We start from the raw sequence: 12,455 nt of genomic DNA, 5'->3' as shown, positions 1-12,455 counted from the left end.
GAGGATAGAGAGGGAGTTGGGAAGCAGCAGGGTGATACATTACCTAATGATCTTAAGGAGCACATGAAGTAGTAGAAGCCAGGGATTCCACGCCAGCACAGAAACCCAGTAGAAGACGATATATCGTGTCTCACACCCACAGGACCAAGGGAGGTTCAAGTTAGCAAAGAGCAAGGTGTTGCAGGTGAACCAGGCTTTTATAAGGTAGATCGTTCTCTTGCGGGAGAAAAGGAGGGACCAATTTGCCACTCAAAGTTTCGTTTCTACCACATCTGTGCTGGGTTTTGCCGGATTAACACTGGAGCTAATTAATCAGCTCATCTATTACTCTGGGACAATAGGGCCAATTGCTTTGTTAGGCTAAATGGGGAAACGCTATAAGGCTTCATGCAGATTAACTCTGTAGAGACACTGCCCAGGTTATTCAAATTTGGTTGAGACATTGGATTAGGACAAGGTGAGTGGTTTAGGAAAGTCATAACAATAGGTGGAGGAAATGCAAAGAAGCAACCATCTGTTGCTGACATGTTTTCTAGGAGAGCCAGTGAAATGCAACATCTGATACCAAGGTGTCTTTCCATATTCTTTTGTCCTACAGTATCTTAGCAAGGTGTGGTAATCAAGATCATGCCCACAAACAAAATGAGACCTCCAAGTTATACTGGAGTAACTCATCCACTTGATTAGATTTTGTAAAGCAAACCTTTTGCCTTTGGCTTGCTGCCAAGTGGACATTCTGCTACCTACACAGAGAGGTGTGTGACAACTGGCTTTTGCCAATATGATTTTTGAAGAAAATATGTTTCAACAATATGTGGGGGGTGATCAGAGCCGTAACAGATTGTACTGATTGTACAGGGTGTTTGTTGTGAGGGGGGAAGGGCAAGGAGATTGTAAGCCCCTTTGAGTCTCCTACAGGAGAGAAAGGGGGGATATCAATCCAAACTCTTCTTCTACTTTCGATTCTTCATAGGAAGCATGTCTATTAGAAGTCTTTTGGGGGTAGAATTCTTCTTCGGGTCTCTTGGCTAATTAGGGACTTGGGACTTAAGTTTAAGGTTTCTTGAGTATATAGGGTCATGGAATGGCAAAATTAGCTTTAAAGCTACCCTTCCAAGTGGGACGCTAATGACTAAAGACCAGAAGAGCATGGAAAAATATCTGTGTCTTTAAGGCAGAGAAGTTGCTGAACTATCACCACTTAACAGGGGATTTATCAAGTGTTCAGGATGTGTTCTGCATTTAATGAGAGAACAGGGTGTGAGATAGTTCCCAAGGGTACAATAGCTGTTTCCTGAAAGGTAACTCCCCAGTCTGCTCTCAAGAAAATTTCAGAGTTAGTTTGTGCTCGGTGCAGTTTCTTTTTAAGGCTGGAACATCATTCGGACAGCAAAGTTAACTGTGAGATTATAATGTGGATGACTTTCATGCAGGGTCCTTTTAGTGTTTCTTTATGTGGAACCTCTCCAGAGACATTTTCCCCTATTTATGTGGAACCTCTCCAGATACATTTTCCCCTATTTATGTGGAACCTCTCCAGATAAATTTTCTTCTTCCTTTCTTGTATAGCATGCAGTAAAGGAATTCCAATTAAAAATGAGCTGGCTATATGTGATCTACAAATGCAGACATAAGGTGTTGTGGGTTTTCTGGGTTGTATGGCCATGTTCCAATAGCATTTTCTTCTGACGTTTTGCCTGCTGGCATCTTCAGAGGATCCTCTGAAGATGCCAGCCATAGATACAGGTGAAACATCAGGAGAATATGCTGTTGGATCACGGCCATACAACTCGGAAAACAAGAACTTCTCTAGTGATTCTGGTTGTGAAAGCCTTCGATAGTAAAATGCAGTCATTCTGGCTCTGGTGTTAGTTTCACTCCACTAATGAAAATTCTAAGCCTGTATTCAAGTCTGGGTTGAGGGTGGGCTTCCTCATGTAAATCTATGTACCTGTGTTGGTACTTCTAAAACAACTAGAATTAATTTTATATTATAGACATTATGTATATCCTGAATTAGTTTTTAATTGTGATTCCTTCATCTTGCTCTCCATTACAAGGAATCATTACAACAAAGAAGCAAGGAATGCATGCATGCGACTGTGAATCTGGGTTCACACATTTAAACTTTACTGTGGTTACATTTATCTTCTGAAAGCAACCTAGGTCTATATACATCTCTGCAATTTAGTGTATGACGTATGTAATAAAAGCTTGTTAAAATTAACAAGAACCTTGGCAATTGCTTTAACAGGGATCTTTATTCTTCTTCCTGATCAGAAATACTTAATTCAGTTTTGTTCATAGGTTACATAAAAGCTCCAGAACATGCATCTCAAAAGTACTGCACATTTTCTCCTTGAGTGTGCTTGCAAAGAATCAGAACCTGGAAAAGATGCATAGTTGTTTTGTTTGGTCCTCTGGGGGAATCCCCACGGTTTAAAAAGCTCATGATACTCATGGCAAAAGTCCTGGTTTGGGTGAGGAATCCCCACAGCTTCAGTGCCCAACTCGGCTCCATCCCGGCTCTGGTGTGCACTCTCCCCCTCAGCCCGCGTTTTTAAAAAAATGGCAGGGAAGTGCAACTTTTTGAAAAACACCGGGCGAAACTGAATCGGTGGGGAGACACAGGCCTTATTTTTCCTTATAGGCTTATTTTTCCTGCTCTAGGGAGTGACATGGAACGTTCCAGACAATCAGAGTGCAGTGGGCTGTGCGCAGAGCACGCACAGCCTTTTTTTGATTGTTGTTGTGTGCTGGTCATGGCTACAAAGGAACGTAAATACAAAGCTATATTTGTGAGCTTGATTGAATTGCTATGTGTGGCTATGTTTGAATGTAAAAACATGAATAATAACGTGAATTTAAAAAAGGGGGAGAGGTATTGTTCCCGCCCCAACACAACACGACAGCCTATCAGAACAGCTGTGCAGATGCAGTGAAAAAGGCTACCTGTGCATGTATGTACCTGTGCTTGAAATTTTTTTAAAAAGGAGAGGTGAGGGGCATTGTTCCCACCCCAACACAACACAACAGCCAATCACAACGAGGAAAAAAAGATCCGCTGAGCAGATTGCGCTTTTGTGGGAAATGTTGCGTTGCTTGAAACAGGGATTAACTTTGAGGTCCTTAATAGAGGCAGGCTGTGGTGGGGAGGGAGAAACTGTGATAAAAAGGCGCATCTTTTGGAACTGGGGTATACCCAGTTTAGTTTCCCAGTGGGGATTCCCCCTCTATGTGCTTCTTTAAGCAAGTAACACCTTCTTGAAACTTTAAAGTAATTTGACTGCTCTTCTAAGCTTTTGCCACAATAAATTCAGGGGCGTAACAAGGCAGCCCTGGGCAAACTGTAGCCCTGGGCAAAACCTGAGTTGGATGCCCCCTCCCCATGGGTGGCCACTCCACCACGACCAAATTTTATTTTGCACCAGGACATTGGTGCCTACAGGGGGTGAAGTTTTTAGACATATCAGCACCAAAATTTCAGAATATCATCAGGAGACTGTCCTTATGCTACTCCCCAAGTTAGGAGATGTGGGCTACAGTTTTGAGGGTCCATAACTTTGGCCCCCCTGAACCAAACTGCACCAAACCTGGGGGGGTATCATCAGGGCAGACTGGGGGGTATCATCACAGTCTGAGACTGTGCCTTCAGAAATGTCCCCCCCCCGCCTGCAACCCCCATGGACAGCAATACAGAAAACTCAATGCAGAACAAAGATTCTTGGGCAAATTTCTGGGATGTTCCTGCAGGGGGCACATTTTTTGATGTATCGGCACCTTATGGTACCCCCAAAGTTTGTTGCAGTTTGGTTTAGGGGGCCCAAAGTTATGGACCCTCAAAGGGGGTATCCCATCCCACATTCTTTGCTAAGGAGATGGGGGCTACAGTTTTGAGGGTCCATAACTTTGGACCCCGTGAACCAAACTGCACCAAACCTTGGGGGTGCCATTATGACAGTCTCAGATGATCTAAGAAATTTTGGTGCCAATACATCCAAAAATGCACCCCCTGCAGGAACATCCCGAAATTTGCCCAATAATCTTTGTTCTGCATTGAGTTTTCTGCATTGCTAATCCAAATGGGAGTTTGCGGAAGGGCTGGGGCTGGCACATTTTGAGAGAGCACAGTCTCAAAACTTTCAGGGTCTCATCTGGAGACTGCCCTAATGATTCGCCCCAAGTTTGGTGCAGTTTGGTTCAGGGGGGCCAAAGTTATGGACCCTCAAAACTGTAGCCCCCATCTCCTATTAGCTCCCATTGGAAACAATGGGGGAAAGGGCACCCCTTTTGCGAGTCCATAACTTTGGACTCCCTGAACCAAACCTCACCAAACCTGGGGGGTAGCATAAGAACAGTCTTGTGATGATACGCTGAAAGTTTGGTGCCGCTAGCTTAAAAACTGCACCCCCTGCAGGCCAAAAATGGAAAACCACTAAAAATACCCAAAAACGAACCCAGCATTTTGATGCCCCCCACAAGGTGATGCCCTGGGCAGCTGCCCACCTTGCCCAATGGGCATTACGCCAGTGAATAAATTCATTAGTCCTTAAGATGCCCCAAGGCTCTGTTGTTTTGTCTGCAGCAAACTAACATGACCCTCTGGAAATGGAGTCATGCAACAAAATATTTGATTGAATTGGATTGAATTATAAAAACAACGAGAAATGTATCACTGAAAATGGATCTTTTGGATTTTAAAAGCAGCTTATGGCCTGTGAATCTTAGATTTACAAATGTAGTTTTAACACAGGTTTATGGAAGCCATAAATGAATAGCATTTATACTTCATGTTTTATTTTGATGTGTGTTATATCTTACAGGAAAAGGAAAGAGATTTGGTGCACATTGAAGACTGAGTTATATCATTAGCAGAGTTAGAACATTTGCTTGACATGCAAAGGTCCCAGGTTCAATCCCCAGTATCTTCAGTTAAAAGGATCAGGTAGTTAGTGATGTCAGAGACCTCCACCTGAGACCGTAGAGAGCTGTTTGAGTGAACCATATTGACAGTGATAGACCAATGGTTTAATTCAGTATAAAGCAACTTTATATCCTTGTGTGTTTGCCAGTTGACTCCACTGGACTTAGAAGGCTGTAACTCATCTGAAGACAGCTTTGTAACAGGATCATTAAGGCCTGAGTTGTCTATAGCCCTGTCTTGATTTACCTGATGCATGAAGTGTCCTCAGAAACAGTCAGTGAAAATTCATGCTGCTGTTTAGGTGCTTCTGGCATATATCTTGCAGAAGTATCATAAAATAGTGTTTCTATTTTAAATGCAGGAAAAACATTCTTCGATTCTTGGATGCAGAAAGAGATGTCTCAGTGGTCAAAAGCAGCTTTAAGCCAGGAGATGTAATCCACTGCCTGTGTGTGCTAGACAGGCCCGTGCCCGTTACACTAGGAATGAAATTTCTCCGAGGATCCTACCACGAAGCCTTCTAACTCCTGAAGTTTCACCAATGAAGAATCGTCGGTTTAAGACATGTGCTGTTGTAGGAAATTCTGGCATCCTTCTGGACAGTTGGTGTGGAAAAGAGATTGACAGCCATGACTTTGTCATAAGGTGAGCATTTGTATTTTGCCTGTCAAGTTGTACCACTTAATGGACTTGGATTCTTTAACTAGAATACTTTAACATTTGGAATTGTTGAGCAATATCTTTCACTGTGTGATGCCTAAAGTTAAAAAAACTTTAATACAAAAAAGGCAGAGCTATCTGTATATCTTTATGTAGGCAAAAATCCCTATTTAGATAGAAAGCTGAAAAATTAAAAAAAAATCATTTTCTTATTCTTGCCAATAGTCATAGCAGAAAATAACCACCTTTCCTTATTTATTATTTCCTTATGCACTATATGGGGCAAACTTTAGATGAAATACATTGAGGATTAGTCAGCTAACTCACATTAAAAAAATTGGAAACTGTAAATTTAAACCCTTCCATGCAGCAATGAAAATGTATTTTAACTGCCTGGACAAATATATTCACTTATTTTATTTTTAATAATTAGTTTGCTTGTTCAAAACAAAAATATTATGCAATGTGAAAGGTCAGAAACAAATTAAAAGAAGTTGCAAGCCCTGTTTAATGGGATGTCACTACATAAACATATTAAGTGGGATTGTCAGCCCTATCCAAAGGGGGAGGGGAGCTTAAAGGATTCCTGGAAATGATGCAACCTTGCAGTGGTGCATTTGTCCTCTCCAGGACACTTACCCTGGCAAAGGGGGAAGATGCACTGCTGGCTATACGTCCAGCAGCCCCATTGCCACCCAGAAGTCCTGGCTGCAGTGAGGCTGCACTGACATCCTGCTTTAACATCAGTGGCATTCCCAGAGGAAACTAATGTTGGTCTGCTCCCATCTGCATCATCTTTGATTGTACTTTACATTGGCTGGATTGCACACTCAATTACTTACCACAGCTAAGTAGATTCAAGAATATGTGTTTTGAGGCACAGGATTATGTACCAACTGGTCCAACCCATATGGCAGGTCATGCTGTTGATCTGGCCAGTGGTGCTATTGAAGCACTGGTCAGCCCTTGAGCAGGAAAACTACTCAGGCAAATGGATATTTTATGGATTTTACTTGATGCTGTGATTGTTTTGTTTTGTTTGTTGTTTTCATTGTTATGTTAGGACCTTGAGCTCATGCAGTAGAACTGTTATGATTTTTAAAAGATCTGAGAAGTTGATACTATAACTCTTAGGTGGCCCTTCCCACTGACAGTACTAATTGATGTTTAGGTACTCTAAGGAGATTTGTGGGTTGAAATGGCAAAGATGATAGGTAGAAGGCTTGTAAAAAGTCCAACGAAATATGCTTAGGAATTGTATCATCATCATCATCATCATCATCATCATCATCACCATCATACTTCATTAACCGGTCAACCCCCAGAGGGCTCTGAGCAGTGTACAGGGCCCATAAACAAGGCTGATAAAACAATAAATACAAATATAAACATTAACATTAAAACTCTTAAATTTCCATAGCAGCATCTACACAAAATTGAATTGAAAATACATTGTTTATTTATATTTATGGCATCCGATCCCAAGGCTGGGAGGGGGCCAGCAGTGCCGAAGATGATGGGCTGCAGTACTGGCAATTCTGTAGATGGTACAAATACAAAGCAGGGGCGTCAAGAGGGGGCAGTATGGGTGCCAAAGGCTGATTTTTCATGGTCAAAATGCCCTGTTGTTAGCACAGAGAATACTTCTGTGCAGCTGGGAATTCTTCACAGCTTCCGGTTCTGCAGCGTCTCTGCCACCTTGTTGTTCTGGCGCCGCCCTGAAGAATTGGCTTTGCTCTGCGACTTTCAAAAACTGCCAAATTGGAGGTTCTTTTGAAATGCCCTTCTGTGACTTTGCTGGATTTCACTGTTGTGAAAAATCCCACGGCAGTAGAACCGGGCCCATTTTTCCTTCCTGGGCGCTCTGGCTCACCCCACCAATCAACAGGTGCTGGATGTTTTTGACAGAATTGTTGCCTGCTGTCCATGTTGCCCCATACCCTCTTTACATGAGTAAAATCCATGTGTGTGTGAGGGAAGCTGTGCCCTGCCATCCATGGTACCCCCCCTCCATGAGTAAAATACTTGTGTGTGTGAGGGAAGCTGTGCCCTGCCGTCTGTGGTGCCTCACACTTCCCTTCTATGAGTAAAATCCATGCGTGTGTGATGGAAGATGTGCCCTGCTGTCTGCGGCACCCCACACCCTCCTTCCATGAGTAAAATCCATGTGTGTGAGGGAAGCTGTGCCCTGCTGTCTGCGGTGCCCCGTCCCTGTTTTTCTGGCTAAAATCTGCAGTTCCTCTCTCTGCGTTTTTTCCCCACTTCACTTCATTGAAACAGGATAAGTTCTGGGTTCAGAGTCATTTAAAACTAATAAAAGTGAGTGGGGGAATCTGGAGGAGAATCAGAACGCTGGAGACAGTGGAAGAGATTGCAGAAGAGCTTGCGGTGCAATTGGAAAAGCACTGGGTTTGTGAATAAACAGCTGGGCCATAATGTGCTGGCCCTGCCTCGAATCCCAGGAAGAATTGGGGAGCTGTGGGGAGTCAGAAGCAGGGCAAAAAGCACCATGGCAGGTAAGCTCCCAGATCTACCATGGGGCACTTTGACTGTGAAAAATCAGCCAAGGAAGGCTTATTTTTCTGTCACTGATGGTGTCTTCACAGTGCCAGATGAATTTTTTTCTGAATGGTTAGTGGCTGTTGTAGATGAGAAACTGCCTCCTCCATTCGGACCCACAAAGGGATGTGGGAGGGAACCCATTAAGAGATATTTGCTAAGCGCTTAATAGATAAAATTACTCATGGTGGGTTTGGCTTAGATACCAAACTAGTTAATGACCTGATTCTGGATGACATTAAAGACTCCTTTTGTTTTGTTAGAATTTATGGTTTCAGTTTGTGCAATTTACAATCCAATCCAGATTGGGCTGCGTGTGTGTGTGTGTGTGTGTGTGTGTGTGTGTGTGTGTGTGTGAAATGACATCTGGCACATTTGTCCCCTCCACTGGCGTAAGGGAAACCTACACCAATGGAGGGGGCAAAGGCACTGGCTGCAGGGCACTCCACCACTCCACTGTGGAGGGCTTTCCAGACATCCAGGTTTTTTGTTCTTTTTGGTGCCCCTTTGGTGTCTGGAAGCCTTCAGGTGGCACAGCTGCCAGAGCCATGCACATTGGGATGTCCAGCAGATAAGTTTCTTGGATATGAGCCCCACCCTTGGATATTGAATCCTTGTCCATCTGTCATTTAGAAATCCATTTGATCTGCAATAGATGCTGTGCCTGTATTTTATGGGATTGTGCTTATTTTGAAAACCCAGGGTCAAGGACCCAAGGTTTTGCACCTGACTAGTTTCTAGATGTTTAGGTGGCCATGAACACCTTTTATTCAAAACTGTTTTGCTAGTTGTGCCTTTTCCTAAAAAATAAGGACCTAGTCTGAGTAACTCTGTTGGTAACTCTAGACTCTGCTCATGGTCATTCTACATTGAGCATTAATTATATGTAATCTCTTTAGAAAATGAAATGGCAAAAGTAGAATATAATGAAGTAAGAGCAGGATACCACATACTGTGAGCAGAGGCATAGATTACAGTCTTATTCCAGATGATGTTGCTGTTCTTGAAAACATTTGCTTTATAATTTCCATTTGGAATGTTTCTTTTTTCTTTTTTGCTTTGATTACTCCTGGACTATTATTGTTATTAGATTAGATTCAGACTAAAACAGCAGTTTCCACCAATTCCCTCTTCAAGCTGCTGATTCCCCACCACCACCATTCTTGAAGGTCCCCTGTTTTCTAGGAGCTGTATTTTTTGGTGATTGTTGGGCTGCAGTGGGAGAGAGAAACAGGGAAGTTTCACTTTGCCATTGGAAAATTTACTTTGGATCCAACTTGTTTTTACTGTTTATTATTATTGCTGTGGTGGTGGTTGTAAAAATATGCAAGCAACCTTGATGCTTCATTATAGCTATATTAATAAAACAACTAAAATGTCATAGAATATTATTGTAAATCTTACTTGCATCATGATACAAAAACAGAAGTCGCAAAATGCAAGTATATTCCTTATATAATATAATTAAGCATTACAATCTCTTCTCTTTTGTTAGTAGTAGTTTACTAATTTCTGTACCCCCTTTTTTAACTAATGGCTAAAGTTAACACAAATATTTAAAAAAAATAATCCTGATGCATATGTTGTTAGTACATAGGCTCTTCCACTTAGGTGTCATATCCTCTGAGGTCTGGGCCTTTTTAAAAAACCATCTGTTCTTGTAACTTAGGGTTAGCTCTCCATTTACTAGATTTGGCTATACCAGGGGTAGGGAACCTGCGGCTCTCCAGATGTTCAGGAACTACAATTCCCATCAGCCTCTGTCAGCATGGCCAATTGGCCATGCCGGTAGGGGCTGATGGGAATTGTAGTTCCTGAACATCTGGAGAGCCGCAGGTTCCCTACCCCTGGGCTATACAATGCCTTTTGGTTTGGTGCCTTGTTGCCTCCAGAGAATATAGTCCTATAGACATTACCTCAACAGAGACAGTTGAAAATTTGCCATCATGAGAGAATTTACATATGCACAATGAACTGTGTAGAATTGCTCTTGTATGTGCTTTTGTACTGCCCTCTCTATGAGGCAACTAGATTAAATCTTTTGCAACTGGTTCTGGCAAAAGAAAAATGTTTGTTGGACCAACAAAAATCTTATACTTATTGAATAATGTTGTCGATAATATAATCAAGACAACAGCCACATTTCTGTGTCTTTCCATTGAAATACATTTACAAATGTAGAGTAAGACTTCAATAGTACTGTAGCCAATTGTCAATATCTATTATATTATATATGGATATTCATTTTTTCTTCTTGTTTATGTTTTATTCTAGTATGTTAATAAAGGTTGACTTGAGAATAGACACCACTCAGGGCGATTCCGCACACGAGTATAATAGGTTCGACCCAGTTCCCTGAGAAGGGTACTAACCTAGGTCGAAGCCATTGTTGTTCCCCACTGCAACCAGCTTGATCCCAGCTCGGAGGGCAGAATCATCCTGTGCCTCTTCGCTGCTCCGTTCCGATTGGCTACTGTTTTATGGCCATGTTCCATCTATCCCCACACACATTATTTAAAAAAACTGCCACAGGAATGGAGGGACAAAGGTGGCGTTTTTTGATTCGCCGCTTACATTGGTATGCGGAAATTGTGCGCCGTTTGTGTGACCAGCCATCGTTTCGAACGCAAGAAAGAAGCGGGGGAAAAAATTAGGCGTGATTTTCGCTGCGGCAGTTCTCCAGCTGTACGCATGCCTGAAACACTCAGCTGTGATTGGCTGAATGGGGGACTCCTGGCACCAGAGATTCCACACTTTACTGGAATCGAGCTGAGTTCGAGCATGGTTCCCTGAAAAAGTAGTAGTTACCAACTGGAGTCGGAAATTTGACGGTTAAACGGGACAAAGCTGATACAAAACCACGTCAATCCCAGTGGTTGTGCGGAGCACTTAGGTCAAATGCAGCTCGAAGTTAGGTCGATAACGCAAGTGCGGAATTGATCTCAGATTCCAGGATTCCACTTGTGTATGTAATTTATTCTATATTTGCTCAAGAGCCAGAGTGGTGTAGTCCTTAAGAGCAGCAGACTGTAATCTGGAGAACCAGATTAGATTCCCCACTCCTCTACATGCAGCCCTCTAGGGTTGGATCCCCACTTGAAATTTGCACGCAGATCCAAACCTGTTCATTGTGAAACTGTGTCCTCTTCATCAGAGTTTCTCCCTCCCCACCGCAGTGAGCACACAGCAGACACACCCGGTTGCAGAACTCTTAGCAATCCCCACTACCAGGCTAGTTCGCTTTGCCTGTCTCCCCTGATTGGCTGGCATGCCTTGATGGGGTGGGACCTTTTCCCACTGTGGAAATGTACATTGTAGGGGTGTGATAAAAAAACCAGCATGTAAAAGTTTAACGTTTAACTGTTTAACTATTGCAAACAGTTAATCATTACCTATAATAATAAACCATGAATGATTCAAAGTTACGTGTTTGACTGTTTAATGTTTGCATCCCCTTCTGCTGGCCAATTGCAAAAGCGGAAATGAAACCAAAGAAAGCCTGTGTGTGCATCGCAGTGCTGATTGGTTGCCCAAATTCTGCATCACACTCCAGGGCGGGAAACTAGTCAGGATTTCAACCCTCATCCCTCCCCTCGGATCAGCTCTGAACTGTGTTAATGGGGTCTATGCCACTTGCAACCAGGGCCTGCCGGAACGCAGATTAATGGGGAGAACGAGCACCAGAAACGGAATCTGCCACACAAGCAATGGGGAGGTCGTCCCTCAAACCTGGTTAGTTTGTGTTCTGAAACCTGGCTAAGATGGTAGTGGGGATTCTACCTAGGTAACCTTGGGCCAATCACAGTTCTCTCAGAATGCTCTCAGTTCCATCTCCCTCACAAGGTTCCTGTTGTGGGGAATGGAAGTAGTTTTGAGACTTCCTAAGGTACAGAAAAGCAAGGTATAAAAATGTACTCTTCTACTTCTTATATGTGTGCAAGGGATGGGAGCAGCTCACAGGAATCTGCAAAATGCAACACAAAATGCTACCTTTGGAAGTCAGTTTTTGAAAATAGTGTTGCTTTTAATCAGATTGGAGTTAGCTAATGTTGGCATGTCAGAATATATGGAGGTGTAAGAAGACCTGTCCATCAATCTCATTTTTAATCTTTCTATGAAGTCCAAGGAGTTTATGGCAGCATTCTTGGCTTGTTGTTTCTCCCATTTATTCTTTCAACAATCCTGTCATAGATATTAAGGTGAGAGAATGACATTGGCTTAAGGACTTCCATCAGATTCCAAGACAAATTTCTCTAACTACTACTCAACCACTACTACTGTTGGCTCTCATAGTCAATTATATGTTCTTGAC

At 42.7% G+C, this 12,455-nt stretch overlaps 1 protein-coding gene across 1 annotated transcript in view; it reads left to right on the top strand.

The window, feature by feature from the left end:
* Positions 1-12,455, top strand: part of ST8SIA4 (ST8 alpha-N-acetyl-neuraminide alpha-2,8-sialyltransferase 4) — a 112,812-nt gene that overhangs the window by 26,888 nt on the left and 73,469 nt on the right. Inside the window, 2 exon segments of the mRNA XM_048504171.1 lie at positions 5,286-5,394; positions 5,397-5,569. Of these exon segments, the coding sequence (XP_048360128.1) occupies positions 5,286-5,394; positions 5,397-5,569 (282 nt within the window).

This window comes from Sphaerodactylus townsendi, linkage group LG07 (assembly GCF_021028975.2).
Source record: "Sphaerodactylus townsendi isolate TG3544 linkage group LG07, MPM_Stown_v2.3, whole genome shotgun sequence".
NCBI lineage: Eukaryota > Metazoa > Chordata > Lepidosauria > Squamata > Sphaerodactylidae > Sphaerodactylus > Sphaerodactylus townsendi.
Note: the sequence above shows the minus strand (reverse complement) of the source record. Positions and strands in the feature narration are given on the sequence as shown.